Below are 16,394 nucleotides of genomic sequence, written 5' to 3' on the forward strand. Positions count from 1 at the left end.
TTCTTGAGCTAAAGAGTGATATCCCGTAAGCAATAATATTCCAATAAATCTCCCCATATAGGCTTCAGATGCAATAAATTCTGGGAGATTCTTTTGCTGAGCGTATATATTTGTTTGTTCAACGAGAAGAGAGTAAATGTCTAAACCAAAAAGAAAATCAAAAATCTCTCCACTAGTTTTACCTTATATTTTGTCTTTTATAGTTTCTCTTCAGTCTCTTTCTTTATTTTCTTCCTGAGACATAACTGACGGTTCCTTTATTATCCATTTCAAGTTTTCAGCCTGTGTAAAAAAACGGTGGCACTGGGCAGTGAATCTTGCTTGTTTTTTGCAGCAGTTAAGGGGTTAAATATGCTAAAAAATATTGACAAAGAAAAATTTTAAAACAATTTCTGACCATATGCTAAAAATAAATTTTTTTAGTGATACTCATAGGCCAAAAGATTATATTTAATGCTATTTGAATAAGGAATAACTGATTTGTTTTTCATGTAAACCCAGAACCGGCAGCAGAGCTCGTATGGTCACACCAGGCGGCAGAATGTAGGGAAGACAAGATTTTTGGAATTTAAAGAAGAACCAAGCAACAAAATTAAAGGATAAAAATATTTTTAGAATTTAGGGAAAAGTGTTGGGATCCAAAATTTAGAAGTTAGGGAGGCACTAGTAGAATTTAGGACCCACAGAGACTGCTTCAGTCGGTATCAGCACCGGCACTCAATAAGCCATATGTATATGTGAGAATTTATTTATTCAGGATTCAAAAAGCCTTAAACATGTGCAAGAAATAGACATAAGTATAATTAACTAAACTAATACAATGAGGCTTGTCTCAGTGCACAAGAGAAGCAAGACAGAATTCAGCAAAATAACTTGTCTTTCGTCGCCAAATATCATGGTACATAGCCAATAATGTATAGCGTATTAAGCTAGGCTAAAATTATGCTTTACTGATTTCAAAGAATTCCAGCCAACATAGTAAATTGTGCTGTTCTTTGTGCATTTATGCCTTATGCTGAAAATGAAAATCATGACAAAGTGATAATTGAATGGATCAGACAGTGTTGCAGCGAGGGCGTGCCATTAACAGGTCAAGTGCTAATGGTGCAAGCTAAAATATTTCATTAAGAAATTACCTTAAAAACTGAGTGCACATATTCGACAGGTTAGTTAACCAAATTTAAAAATCTCCATGATGTAAAACAATTAAGAATTTCAGGTAAAAAAGCTTCAGCTGATAGTGAAGGAGCTGAATTATTTGCAGATGAATTCATTGAACTCATCAATAGTTAAAAGTTATCTCAAGTAGAAACTTACAACACTGATAAAACTGGTCTTTTCTGTCAATATGTACTGCAAAATACCTTGGCAATTTCTATAGAAAAGCCTTTAATTCGTGTCAAAGGTTCCAAAACTAGACTAGCAATTTTTCCATGCGCAAATTCGGCAGGAACACACGAGTGTAAACTTTCCGTAATTGGAAAACTAAACGACCTTGAGCATTTAAAAAAGTAAAGACTTCTCCGTTATCTATCTTACAAATAAAAAAACACGGATGACAAGTGTTAATGAATGATTGGTTTGAAAATCATTTCATACATGAGGCTCAATAGATTTTGGTTGGTTTAGCTGATAATGCAAAAATTGTCCCGATTGTAGACAACTGTTCGACTCATACTTCACTTAAAGTTTTAGTGAAAGATAATATATCTGTATTATTCTTTCTTTCCAATTGTACATCAATCATTCAGCCTATTGATATCAAAATAAAGTGTGTGCTAAAATGGAAATGTATAGTAGAATTCTTAAAATCCATGTTAAATTTCTTGAATAATGGCAAGGCTATTCAAGAAATTTTGAAATATTTTAGCATAAAATCTGCTCTGTGGGAAGATGTGTCTCCAGGTACTTTAAAAAATGCTTGCCATAATTTATGGCCAGCTAGCATATTTTGTGGTGAGGTTGATGAAAATGATAGCCGCAAATGTGAAGGTTTTCAGATATCCCAAAACAAAGGTTAAATTTTCCAATAAATGGAATTTTTAAAGAAATGTGGAGAAACGGGTAATAAATGAAGATGATATACCAGAAGTTTTTCATTGCGATGACATTACCTCAATTATCAGTCAATTAACAGACTGCAAAATCTGTAGTATGGTTCTAGATCCAGAAAATACTGCTACCAATAGTGAAGAAAGTGACAGAGAAAGTATTAGAAATGAAAGAATTTTGATTGACAAGGTACTCTGAATTCTCGACACAGCAATTACAGGACTTGAACAATGGAGCTTTGTAACTGAATAAGAAATTATATGTGTCTATAGAAGTAAAAGAGATAACAGCGCACAAAAAAAAGCAACATAAACAACTTACATTTAAAGAAATGTTTGATAAAGTAAACAAATAAAGATTAAGCTTTTTTTCTTTTGTAAATTTTGTTACGCTTTAGATCATAAATGCTTTATTATTTCTTAAATCGCGATTTCATATTTTTAGTTTTATGATTTCTACATGCTATCTTACAAGCGTTAACCTGATTTAAACATCAGAAAAAATGCCAAGTCCCAACAAGTCCGGATCTCGGACTTTGTACTGCATTGGGTTATCCTATGAACAGTGTGGTATTTTTCTTACTTTTGCTATTTTTCAAACTTGAAAAGTTCTTTTAAAATTTAAAATATACTATCCTTCATCCCCTGCTAGTTCTTAATAATTATGGTTTAATTCTGTTCCAAAGGGTTTACAGAATGCCCTCATCCAACTCTACAGATCTTCCAAGAAGAGGTTGGTCTTCTAAATTGTAGTTTCCAGTGCATAATTTCTGTAATCTCTTACTTATTGCCGGATTATCATATACTGCATTAATTTTCCTTTGAATAATTATTTAATTGAACTCATAAAGTTAAATATGCTCCTTTCTCACTTCATTTAGCTCTGAAAAAAAAAAGCTGTTAAAAGCACATTGCATTCTTCAAAATTTGCATTAAGAATAAGGAAAATGTAAAATTACTACTTGCTTTTATAGCATGTTGGTACAGGTATTTTATTCTGCCCCCCCCCTTTAGGATTTTAGTTTGATTCAAGAAAAAACATTTATATAATGATGCAATTATAATTATCAAAATAGTGAGATATTTGCATGAGTGTTTAATGATCAGTGATGGGATATTAAAATGAACATTTTCAACTATTTCCATAATAGTAAGAGTATTATTTACTATTTCCATAATAGTAAATGCATCCCAAAAAGATTTTTGCTGTGCAATGAGGATGCACTAACAGAACACACATGCCAGAATTGGTTTGCAAGATTCCATTCTAGTGATTTTTCAGTTCATAATGCCTCATCCTTTATTAGACCAATTGAGACTGGTGATGGCACTTTAAAAGCAATGATTGAAGCTGATCATCACAGAACTGTACATACCTTCTAGATAATAGTGTCAAATCCCACTTTGAAAATTTCTTTGTAGAAAAAGATCAGTAGTTCTGTAAAAGTAAACTTCTGATATTGCCTGGAAAATGGCAAATATTAAACAAAATTATATATTAATAAGTTATTTCTTTTTGTAATTTTTTATTACTTTAATGAAAAAGTTTCCGATCTTCATTTTGCTATTTATTTAATTTAAAACTAATGACATTTTAATTTGTTGATGATTCGGGTAAATAACCAGTTACATGAAATTATGCTTTTAATTTTCAGTTTGTTTTCGTTTTTTACATCCATAGGTATCTAGAGGCCTTACTTAGAAGAGTCAGTGCTGGTCACATAACATATTCCAGAAACCAAAAAGCATTTGTGACACTATCTGCAGAGGGGCAACTTCCATTCAGTGCTGAAGAATTTTCTGACATTAATGGTTGTGTATTATAAAAAATTCTCATCTGTCATTTTATTGATTAGAATAATGGCTATTTCAAACTTATTTTTTATAACTGTACGTGTTCTCTTAAAGTCTTTTTGTAATGAATTTCAAGGTGTGTTAATTTTAAAGCATCATTGTTTATGTACTTATTCTTCCGTTTGGCTTTTCCATCTTATTTTCTATTTAGTAAAATGTTTTTTTCACAACTGAATTGGTACTTTAAATCTATACAAGTAGTATAAAAAGTTACTTCAATCAAATGAATTTATTCTGAGCATCTTTTAATACATGTAAACTTTATTTTGACCTGCTGCTTAGTGCCAAGATATATTCATATAGTATTCATCAGTTTTTAAAAAATTACTGAAATATTTACTTAAGTAGCTGTCAGTATGAAAATATGACCAGAACCCTCTTCCATTTTACCCTGTATTAAGTTTCAAGGTAAAGTGTTATAAATCATTGTGTGAAAAACCTGTACAGAAGCCTAAAACTCCCATCCCAAAAGCAGACTTTCCACAGTTAATTCCAGTTGAAACTTCTGAAGAAAAGTCTGGTAGAAAACTCTACAGCGAGAAAGCATGACTAAGAAAAGCCTCAATCCCAAACGAATTCAATGAAGCAGTCTCCTGGCTCTGTGATAAAAAAGTTCAGAAATTTTTCAGAACCATTATTGAACACATTGACTGTATCAAAAAAGCAAAGACTACTTTAGAAAAACTAACTGCAGGATTTAAAGCAGCCATGTGTCTCATCCAAATTGCAGAAGAAGATGAGACAGTTCTTTTAATATATATGCAGAATATTACAGGACTTTATTTTATTTTCAAAATTTAACTTAACTCACAGCTCACTGTTTCAAGCAGCATCTCGCGGGGTCTGTTCTTGGGGGTATATGTGTGCAGTACAGAGTCCAATATCCGGAATGATCTAAATTCCCGACTTCAGATCAACTACCAATCTTTTCTTTTGTATGTTTTACACATGTGCATTTGATCCCCCCATAACTAAGAGAAATGGACAATGTTTTAAGAATATCTGATCCATCGAAATCTCGTGGTCCTGATAATATTCATGGTACAGTACAAAGTCCAAGATCTGGAAGTCCCAATATCCAGAATGATCTAAAATCCAGACCTCAAAGCCACAAACATTTTTTTTTTTTTTTCCATGCTTTACCCATGCACATTTGGTTTTTCATCTTATAAGGAAACATGGAGAGTCCTGACGATCATTTTAGCATAAATTTGTGTAGTCACTAATTTGGCTGCATGACATATATAGTAAAACGTTCTACAGAGGAACATCATTGATTTCACACCTGCTAATATTTTTTATCCCTGACACCAACCTGCAAATTATTATTAGCCATGGCATTTTGCATTGAAAACTTTAAATGCTTGTTTCACTTATGAAATTATTGTCACCAAACTTGTGTTATATTTAAAGAAATTAAATAAAGAAAAATCTGCATAAATGTATGTATGTTTCTCGCATTGTGATGCGAGAGTGCCTAGAGCCATTAAATTTTGAATGACGTAGGCCTAATTTGGAATTTAATTTATTATTGACTTCATATTTTGTAACACTTTAACCTTTTCGCGACGGCGCACCTTTGTTTAAAACGCTCGTGCGGGACGGAAGAGAATCGAAGGCAGTCACCGTACAGGACGGAGGTTTTGCATCGTTAAGCCTAATTTTATAACAAAAATCAGAAAAACAAAAGTTTCGCTTCTAGCATCGTAATTTTTGGTATCATTTTAGATTATTACTTGAGCTCTTATATATGTTAAAATTAGCCCTTAAAACATTTATTTCTTTATTTTACATGGAAATATACTTAAAAAATTGCTTATCTTCCATAATACTTTTCGGAAGAGCTATTCAAATTATTCTAAAGTTTTAATTGATAAAATCCATCAATAAAGTTTAAAATTATTAAAAAGAACACAATAAAGACTATTTACAGTAAGAAGTAACAAAATTTAAAATGAAAACGAGCGTGGTAAATTTCGAAGCACAGAGAAGTATCACCTTGTAACTCTTAGAAAAAGTATCACTTTTTAACTCCTTAGAAAATGAATCAGTACTCTCATTTGCGTTAGTAAATGGTTCACTAACCATACTAGGGTATTCTTCCTCTGATAAATAGCGCCTCCTTCCCGTCATAATAGACTGGAGGTGAGGCTTTCCTAAATAAAAAAAGAAGGAACGGAAATATATCTGAAGGCAATGCAAAACGTAAAAAAACTCCGCACAGTAACCCTAAAAGACCGTACAAAATAGAGGAAAAAAATAGAATAAAAAAGGAATTTTATATAAATCAGATACGAGAATGTTTTCATTAGCACGCAGCGATTTAAAGAGCCGAGCTGCGTTTGTTTACATTACGATTTCCCCCCTCCCCAGCCACAGCTGACAAGCAAAATACCAAAAACAGCCAGAATATAAACAATCTGAAGGTCAGAATACTAAAACTACGTTCAGTTTAAATGTAATGGACATAGAGTGCCATCTAGTGGCTATTAAAAATTGTTTCAGCTTAAAATGCATATCTGCACTGCCCGTTCACTTGGCCAGTTCTCCAGGAGTGCACGGGTGAACCGCCCGGGCCTCACATGCGTCCGTACGAAATGCATATATGATTCGCCCGTCGCGAAGAGGTTAACAAATTTTTGATTAACATACTCAACGATTTCAAAGTGAGCAATGGCAACACTGTATGAAAAGAAAATTATCTCCAGTACAGCAAGACAAACCAGAAATTCTAAAGATAAGCTAATTTTAAAATTATTTTGTGATATTGATGTTGAATTTAATTTTATGGTTTAAGTGCAAAGAACATGATGTTTCATAAATGAAGGTAACATGCAAAAAGTTAAACTCCACTTTGAGCATAATGTAAAATCTGAAAGCTTTCAGATTTTTTAATATTAATTATTTTTATTTTTTTAGTTATGCTTTTTTCACTGCAGGTTTATCAACTCATGACAGCTTGAGTAATGACTCATGCAGCAAGTGTAAACAATTTGTTTTATATTAGTAATTGAATACCAAAGCTTATGGTAACTTTTATGTTGACATTATGCTTGGTAATGATTACGGATTTAAGTTAAACGTGCAAAGAAACGTTGACGAGGAAAAATTTAAGAAAAATTTCTTTCCATGTGCTAAAGGTAGACTTTGTTAATGATATTCATGGTCCAAAAGATTGCAGTTAGTGCTGTCTAAATTACAAGTAACTTGATTTTTTATTCATATAAACCCAGGACCATTGCCAGAGGTCGCTGCACTAGACTGCAGAATTTAATGAAGACAAAATTTTTGGAGTTTAGGAAAGCACTAAGCAACAAAATTAAGGGACGACCAAATTTTTAGAATTTATGGAAAGAACATGGACACAAAATTTAAGGGCATCAACAATTTAGAACTTAAGGAGGCTCTTGGTAGCAGAATATAGGACCTGCAGAAACTGCATCAGGTGGTAAGATATCTAGCGTCAGCCCTTGGTAAACTTTTAAGTGTATGTGGAAATTTATTTATTCAGGACTTGGATAAGCATGTGCAAGAAAGAGACGTAAGTATAATAAATAACTCAGCTAATGCAATGCAGGCATAATTGTCTTAGTGCACTATAGAAACAAGGCAAAATTTAGCAGAGCAGCTGATCTTTTATTGCCAATAATCATGATACATACCCAATAATCTATAGCGAATGCTATTAATCTAGGCTAAAATGATACTTTACTAATTCCAACCACTTTATGTTACTATAGCAGGTTGCATTGTGCCTTATCTTTCTGATTTGATCCAGCTTATTGTTTTTTTGCAGGCTGCTATCATACAGCAATTTTATGAAAATTAAAGTTTTAACTTTCAATTATGTCAAAACAAATTTCTAATTCTGGAGTTGCAACAGGATCTACAAAGTGAAAGCCTGTTTTGATGTCCATTAAACAAAAAGTGACATTGTGGCAAAATATATATATATATATATATATATATATATATATATATATATATATATATATATAGGTATATCGGGGTCAAAATTATGCGAGGAGTATGGCATTGGAAAGTCAACTGTATATGGCATAAACTAAAAAAATTATTCTTTATGCTGAAAGGGATGATTGAATGGGTCAGATAGCATCGCAGTGAGGATATATCATTGGCGGGTCCAATGCTAATGGCTCAAGCCAAAATATTTTATGAAGAAATGAACTTGGAAACTGAGTACACATATTTGACAGGTTCGTTAACCAAATTTAAAAATCACGGTGATTAAAAATTTAAGTGAACAGCTTTAGCTGATACTGTAGCTGCTGAACTATTTGCAGATGAATTCATTGAACTAATTAATAGTGAAAAGTTGTCTCCAGAACAAATTTCCAATGCTGATGAAACTTGTCTTTTGCAAAATATCTTGGCAACTTCTACGGAAAGACTCCAACTGATGTCAAGGATTCCAAAGCGAGACTTAATTTTAGCATGTGCAAATACTGCAGGAATGCACAAGTGTAAACTTTTTGTAATGGAAAAAATACACAACCTTAAGCATTTAAAGGAGTAAAGATTTTCCCCATTATATATCGTGCTAATAAAAGAGCTTGTATGACACAAGCATTAATGAATAGTTGGATTGAAAACCATTTCATACCCGAGGCTGGGCAATATTTGAATTCAGTTGGTTTACCTGGTGATGCAAAAGTTGTCCTGATTATAGACAACTGTTTGGCTCATACTTCATTTAAAGTTTGAATGAAAGATAATGTGTCCACATTATTCTTTCATCCAAATTGTACATCCATCATTTGGCCTGTGGATGTTGGAATAGTGCGCACACTGAAGTGCAAATATAAAGTAACATTTTTTAATCCTTGTTAAATTTTTTGAATAATGGCAAGACTAAGAATTTTTAAATATTTTAGCATAAAATCTGCTGTGTGGAGCATCGCAAGATTGTGAAAGGATGTGTCTCCAAATACTTTTTAAAATGCTCGACATGGTTTATGGCCAGCTACCATATTTCATGCTGAGGATGATGAAGATGATATCCACGAATTTGAATGTTTTAAGATATCTCAAAGGTAAAATTCTCCAGTTAATGGATTTTTGTAAAGAAATGTGGAGAAGCGGTCATAAACGAAGATGATATAACAGATGTTTTTCCATTGCAGTGGCAGTGTCCCAGTCATAATCAAAGGACCTCGAAATCTGTTGTATGGTTCTAGATCCAGAAAATATTGCTAGCAATAATGAAGCAAGTGACAGAGAGGTTATTATCGAAAATGAAAAAATTTCAATTGGCAAATTAGTCGGAATTCTCGACTCGGCAATTACTGGACTTCAGCAATGCATCTTTATAACTGAAGAAGAAAATATGTCTGTCTATAGAATTAAAGAGAAAGTATTAGCACAAAAACGTAGCAACATAAACAACTTACATTGAAAGAAATGTTTAATAATGTAAACAAATAAAGATTAAGCCCTTTTTTTTATATATCCTGTAGATATAAATGCTTCATTGTTTCATAAATCACAATATTTGTAATTTTATAGTTTCTAAATGCCATCTTACAAGATTTTACAGAACTACTGCTACTTAATTTTTTTTCCATCGAAAGTTAGGTATGATGCAATATCTCTTCCTCATATATTGTTATGCTTAGGATTCTCATACCTTAAAAGTTGTGGTGAAATACCTTTGTTATAAAAATGTTATAAACCTTTGATCCTTTTCAAAAGATGGGCCACCAGTGAGTTATGGTTAAAATTGTCTAATGTAAAATGTCGTATCATAAGCTTGAACATCTGGCAACAACATAATCTTGAAATGTTAGCAATTTTATATCAGCATCATATATTTTTTCATGTAATAATGTTCGAGTTTTGAGCTGAGTAAGCATAATTTTTGGGAACTTTTGTTTTACTTCTTTAATAAGAACTTTGATGTCGAAGACAAAGAACATAGCAGAAAGCATAAGTATACAAAGACGCAAAATTGGAAGCATTATTGGATGAAGATCCATGCCAAATGCAAGTAGAAATTGCATTTGCATTAGGAGTGACTCAACAAGCAATTTCACATCGTTTAAAATCATAGGAAATGATTCAGAAGCAAGGAAACTTCATTCCATATGAACCGAAGCCGAGAAACATGGAACACTGATGAAAAATGGATCCACTATGATAACGATGATTTTTTCAAAGAGTATAGTTCCAGATAAGTGAGTGTGGAAGAAGCAAGAGTTAAAAGACCACAGTCCTCCTTTGCTAATTTGTCCACCATTCCGTTTCCATAAAGATACATGAGAGGGGATCCACTGTAAATGGAACTCATTATGCTGAAAAATTAGCTGTATTTTTTTGTAGGTTAGAAATACTGATTTTTGTTGCCAACAAGAATCCAATTATCAAGATGTTGTAATGAGCTATGGCTATCAGATAAAACCCATAGATCACCAAAATTCTTTTCTGTTAATATAGCCTTGAGTTCCAAATTGATTGCTATCAGCTCACTCCTAAAGACAAAGCAGTGATTTGGATTGTGATGACAGAGTCACTTTTCTCGAGAGGGTCTCAATATAAATGCCATTTCCTGCGTGGTCAGCAATTTTACTGCCATCTGTTAAAGATCTTAATAGCATTTTTGGGAATGTTGCTTGTTACCTCCAAAGCCACCTGTCTTAGGTATTCAATGATAAAATCCTTCTTATTTACAGTAAAATTACAGCAATTGTGAACCCTGGATAATCCTTCTGATGGATTCAAACAGCACTGTAGCAAGTGGGGGTCAGTGTTTCAAGAAAGTAGCCTCTGAGACTTAACTTGGACAAAAGGGCTGTTTTTCTTTAGTCTTTGTTGATTTTTCCACTTATTTAGCGTACATTGAAGTTTTATTGTATTGGCCATAATTAGAGAATTTGTTCAAGTATTTAACAAGGACAGCTAGTCTTCTAGTTTGGGGAGGTTGCAAGCCTTATTTTCCATATTGCAGCTGTGCCTTAACAAGTAATGATAGAAGCTGCACTTATCTGAACTTTTTATAATTTCTTCAGGATGGAATCAGAGACACAACGATAAATTGGAAACTCAAACTCGAGTATGGGTTGAATGAGTGCCAAATATGCTGTGAGGGTAGTCGTATCCCAGTCCCACCAATGATATATTTAACAGTGTTTATTCTTTGTACTTTTTTAACAGTATGTTTTGACATGCTTGTGACACTTGAATTCAGGGTCAAGAATAAACCCCAGATATATAGGGTGCTTCTCGTAGATATGTTCCTGATTATCAAGCCTCAGCTTTGGCTGATATGTATTTATATAGTAAAAAAAGTAATAATTGATTTGGCTGGGTTAAAACAGAATTTCAGCTCTGTAGCAAAGTTGGACAAAAACTGTTAAAGAATTATTTCTCTTTAAGCATCAGACCTCCAGAGAACAATGTCATCAGCAAATATTTCAATTCTTATATCCAAAGAAAGCACTTTCTCCATTCCAGCCACATGCACGACAAAAAATGTGGAGCTAAGAACTGATCCCTGAGGGACACCTTGGCTAAGATCATAGGAGCTTGAGATTTGTTAACTTTTACTGTAATATAATATATTTTCTCTGCAGCAAGTCTGCTATCCATTATAAAGTATTTCCTCGAAGGTCATAAAGTAATCTTACACTTAAGTAATGCACATTTATTGTTTATCATTAGCATAACTAACTTTTATGTAAAGGAACATTTATTTAATTTAGAAGTCAAACAACAAAAATCAGCATTATATTTCCAAATTTTCACAGCACTAGTTTTGATGGTTTTACCAAACCATCATCCTCAGCTGCAAAAGCGCAAATGAGCATTTATTTACTTGAGAATTATATATTTGACGATTTGTGAAAGAATAGGAGTTTAATACTTGTCTTCTGACTTCCTTGGATGGGGAAAAATATATTTCTGAGATAAAAATACTAGCTCTCTATCAGTAATTTACTAATGTCAAAATTTTGAAAATTATTTAATGAGACCAAATACTTATCACTGGTGATTTGGTATTCATATGGGATTTTGCATTATTTTGTGTAGGTACTTCTATGCAGTGATAAGATCTCTTCCTTTTTATGTTTATTACTTTGCATTGTTGTCTTAAAATTTAAAAATCTGTCTTATGTTTGTCCCTGACTAACAATTTTTGCTTTTAAAATGCTTTAATTTTTATAGCTATTAAAAAATTGTTCAGATAAATGGAAAAATTAATTATTTTACAAAACAGTATAATAAATGCCATTCAAGAATCATATTTCATGAATGCTTCTATAAGAACACTTAAATGCTACTGAAAGATTTTCTTTTCGTTCAGTAAATTGATTGTCTAATAATTATTTATCTATTTGACAGAAGTATGCTCAGATTTATTTCCTCTCACTAGAAACAGTAATTTTATTTTGGTTCTTTTATTTTTCATAATGACACCTAATTTCTGTTTTTATTTTACAAATCTTTCTGTAGAACTACGTGCCTTAGCTGAATTGATCGGACCATATGGAATGAAGTATTTAAATGAAAGTTTGATGTGGCATATAGCTAGTCAGGTTACAGAGTTGAAGGCAAGTTACTTCCTACTTTATTCATTTAATGCTTCCCATTTTAATGTTGCAAAATGATTAGCTTTAATTGTTTTTGGTTTAATAGTCCTCTTTTTTTTTAATTTATATATATATATATATATATATATATTGAAACTTAGAAAATTTTTAATTAATCCGATTCTCTGGCTTGAGGAAACCTGTGAACTTGATTCCTCCCTCCCATTACCTTCTTTTTTATCCTCTATTGCTAAAAGCTTCTCGCAAATATTGTAAATGAAAAATATTTTCTGTAATTTTGAGCTATGCTTGATTATAAATAGCTTAGCATTTTATTTATAATGTCAGAATTTTGAAATTGGACAAAAATTTTTCTCTAAAAATTGAGAATAATTACCCAACTTATTTGAAAAGAAAAGTAGAATTGGCCCTTTAAATGAAAATAGTTACATAATATTCGTACATAATTTTAGGACAGGAAGGATCAAGCTGGAAACCCAAAAATGAAGGGACTAGTAACTTTTACATTTAAAATAATGTTTTAAAAATATATTATTTATATTCTCTTTATTCTTATTTTCTGTTTATGTAAAATTTAATTATACTTGGCATATATTTTATGTAAAAAGTCCAAAAGAAATTGTTTTCATGTGCTTTTTTTTAATCTGTTCTACAACTTCTGAGTTTACGGAAGTCTGTAAAATCTGGTAATGAATGTGTTCTCTTATTCGTGACACAGAATAATTATTTGAAAATTCTACTCTGTTGATTAAAAGTCTCATGTAATCAATTTTTATACAAATTTATTAAATCAGCAGTTTTAAGGAGGGAGCAAATTCAAACCTCTGATTTTCGAGAAAAGAAATTAAAAGCAGTTTTCTTTCATTTGTATTTTCTTTGCTGTGATGGAACTGGTTTAAGCCAGACTTTTTTCTCCCTTCATTTAGAGTACCGCGTACATCAGAGCTAAAATATGTATGTAATTATAAACAAAAATCCATTTTTGTTGCTTATTCTCTTTTTCAAATTAACAGTGCAGTTGGAAGGCTCTGGATGTTAAAAGTGAATGCTAAGACAAAGGGACATTACGGAAAAGCTTCTAAGTGTTGTGTAAGAACAGTTAGAAGAAAATTACAAAATTGGAATTTTCTATATAATGCTACATATTTATTTTCTTTTGGTACATAGTTTCTCAAAAAGTTTCTCTTATGTACAAAGTATGAAACTAAAGAACCAAAAGTAGATATTTCAATAAATATGTTTGGCATAAATGTTGCAAAAACTTCAAAGTTTGTTTAAAAGAATTTTATTGCTTCATATGTAATAAAATAAGCTGGTTGTTCTGTAATTTTTAAGTAAATTCTGTAGTTTTATGTAGGTTAATGTTTGTTTAAGCAATGTATCATCTGAATTTTAGAAATTAGTCGTCATTAATAAAGACATATTAATGGCATTGAGGTCAAATTATGACAAGCCTGAACAAATGAAAGAACTTTTCCGAAGATTGCAAAGTAAGTGCCGGTTTCTCTTTACGTCCTATATATCTGTTTTGTAATTAATTCAGAATCACTTTTCACATCTCGCTTGCTTTAATTTATTTGCATAGGAACAATATTAGTTTTGATGGGTATATTACCAATTCGTGACTAATTTCTTAAAATTTTAAATAATATGAGCATTCTGTAGTTCACCTTAATCCTCATATGATGCAATTTGTATCATTTTATGCAGTTAGACTGTTGTCTGTAGTTAAAACAAATTGAATACCAAGTAAGAGACAAATGATCTGTTCTCATTCACTGCTGAAAACATTTTATAAGTTTGCTATTAGTTGATTTTATATCATAGTAAACAAAATACATTTTTATCTCTGGTAAACAGTTTTATTAAATGAAGTGCGTAGAAATTTTGTTCTTTTTAATTCATTTAAATAGTCATTAAAAGGTAGATGCCGTAGGCTTTATCATAACACTAGGAAACAAAATTAATCTTGTTTCTGGATAAAACATTTTGTTATTGATTGAGTCTATGGATTTCAGAATTGTATCAAAATTTTGCTTTTGTGACCAAGGTGCAATACTACATGCAAATTTATGTGTATAAAGTAATGACTCTTATTTTTTTAAAGTTTGACAAAGATGCCTAATTTGAAACTGTTATGAAAGAATTAACACTTGCACGAATCACAAATTTTTTCTTGTAAACAGCATGCTGGGGTGGAAGCTAACCTTGCTGCTCTGAGTATGTTGTTTTTCATATTTTCTTTGAATTTATCATATATGTAAAGTGTTGCAATAGTTTAAATTTCAAAGTAAATTTGGTTTTATAATTAAGCCATTAATTAACAGATCAAGAAATCAATAATTAAGAAGGTTGTTCCAAATCCCTTTTTTGGTGCTTTTTGGTCTGGCTATTACTTGATAGACTTCACTAAAGTAACAAATTTGATCTCAGCTTTCTTTTCAATCCTAGCAAGCTTCTTAGAGAATTCTGACTTCTTGGTCAACTCCATGTGATGTTTGATTGCAGACTTCTACTTTAATATTTGCTTCAGATATTCAAAAAAGCAGCCAAAGCTGTATCTAGGGCATCATGAAGCCCAATCTGTTATGCAGCGGTGTGGCATCAGTGCTTTCTGGGAATCTGTCTAAGGTCCCAATTAAAATTTAAATTATCTGCAGAGAACTGAGTCTGCTGTTGTCAGTCCCTTCTGTGGTATTTTTTCATTGATGTCCGTGCTTACTCGAAGCAGAAGTAACAACAAATTCTGCTGAGTAACTTTAGAGACTATTCAAGAGTGCTACCAGTCTGAAGTCTTTATGTGGCATATAATGTATACATTGCACTTTTAAACATATGGTAATTAAAGAAAAGAATAGGCCCTGTGATCAACTTCGCGTCTTATATGTATCCGTGGAGTGTTTCTCTTCATAAATTAACTGTAGATATAGCAGAATAAGTCTCCTGAATATTTTCTGTCTTGAGATGATATCCTCACAAAAAGTTGCATTAACATTTTCAGTGCACATCAAAGTTATTGTTTTGAATGTTTTTATAAAACTTCCAAAACAACTACTATCTACAGAAATATTTTTAAAAAGAAAATTAAATAATGCAGGGGATCATAAAGCTGTGAACTAAAAGTTGGTCATTGTCAGGCAAAACATTTATGGTAGTGTGAATAACACAATAAGTTTACAAATGTGGTAGATCATTTACTAACATAATGCTCAGGACAAAGAAACACACAGAAAGTAGAAGTAAATTTGTCATTTCAAGTTTTAATGTTTTCAATATGTATTTCACTGTTTGCTCCAGCTTTCTCAGTGTTCTCAGATTAGCTATATTCAGTATAGATGTCTGAAATGAAAGTTGTATATATTTTATTGCAGTAATTAAAATGTGCACAAACAATGCTTTCATGTCTATCTACATATATTTCAAGCATTCATAATGTGCCAGATATTTTCTTAATTTTTGAGATCAACGAATTGCTAAGTGACTGAAGCTGCAAAAACTGGTAGTTTGAATGAATGAGTTTGTTGCATTAGGTCATTATGCGGGGAGATTTTCTTCGGGAAATGCTTCTTAAGGCATCATTCCTCTTATGCAAGTAATCTGTGTATATCCCTTGTTAAATAACCCATGCATTTCAAACTTGTGGGATTTCTACTATTCGAAGGTCGCCTGTGCATTGCATGCAAAAAACAATTAAGTCAGTAAGGATGAAGGTAGACAGGCCTTTGGAAATTGCTTCAACAAGAAGCTAATGAAACGTATTAAAAATGGGGGGGAAATTTGCATGTAAATCTATAATAATCTTTCTGATACAATTTTTTTTTTTAATAATTTTGTGTCTAAAATTTTGCTCCCGTTTTATTTTTCATCAATTTTTTAGCAAACATTTGAGCCATTATTTTTTGTTCCCCTTCATATTTAGCTT

General features: G+C 31.8%; 1 protein-coding gene across 2 annotated transcripts in view; it reads left to right on the plus strand.

The window, feature by feature from the left end:
* The window catches only part of Hem (Nck associated protein 1 Hem), a 144,152-nt gene that overhangs the window by 108,500 nt on the left and 19,258 nt on the right, over window positions 1–16,394 (plus strand). For both annotated transcript variants that reach the window (XM_085809380.1, XM_085809381.1), the window contains exons 23-25: window positions 3,733–3,863; window positions 12,375–12,472; window positions 13,869–13,962. In XM_085809380.1, the coding sequence (XP_085665506.1) occupies window positions 3,733–3,863; window positions 12,375–12,472; window positions 13,869–13,962 (323 nt within the window). The remainder of the gene's footprint in view (window positions 1–3,732; window positions 3,864–12,374; window positions 12,473–13,868; window positions 13,963–16,394) is intronic.

This window comes from Stegodyphus dumicola, chromosome X2, assembly GCF_044657685.1.
Source record: "Stegodyphus dumicola isolate Sdum_Otavi_A_Nest chromosome X2, ASM4465768v1".
Lineage (NCBI taxonomy): Eukaryota > Metazoa > Arthropoda > Arachnida > Araneae > Eresidae > Stegodyphus > Stegodyphus dumicola.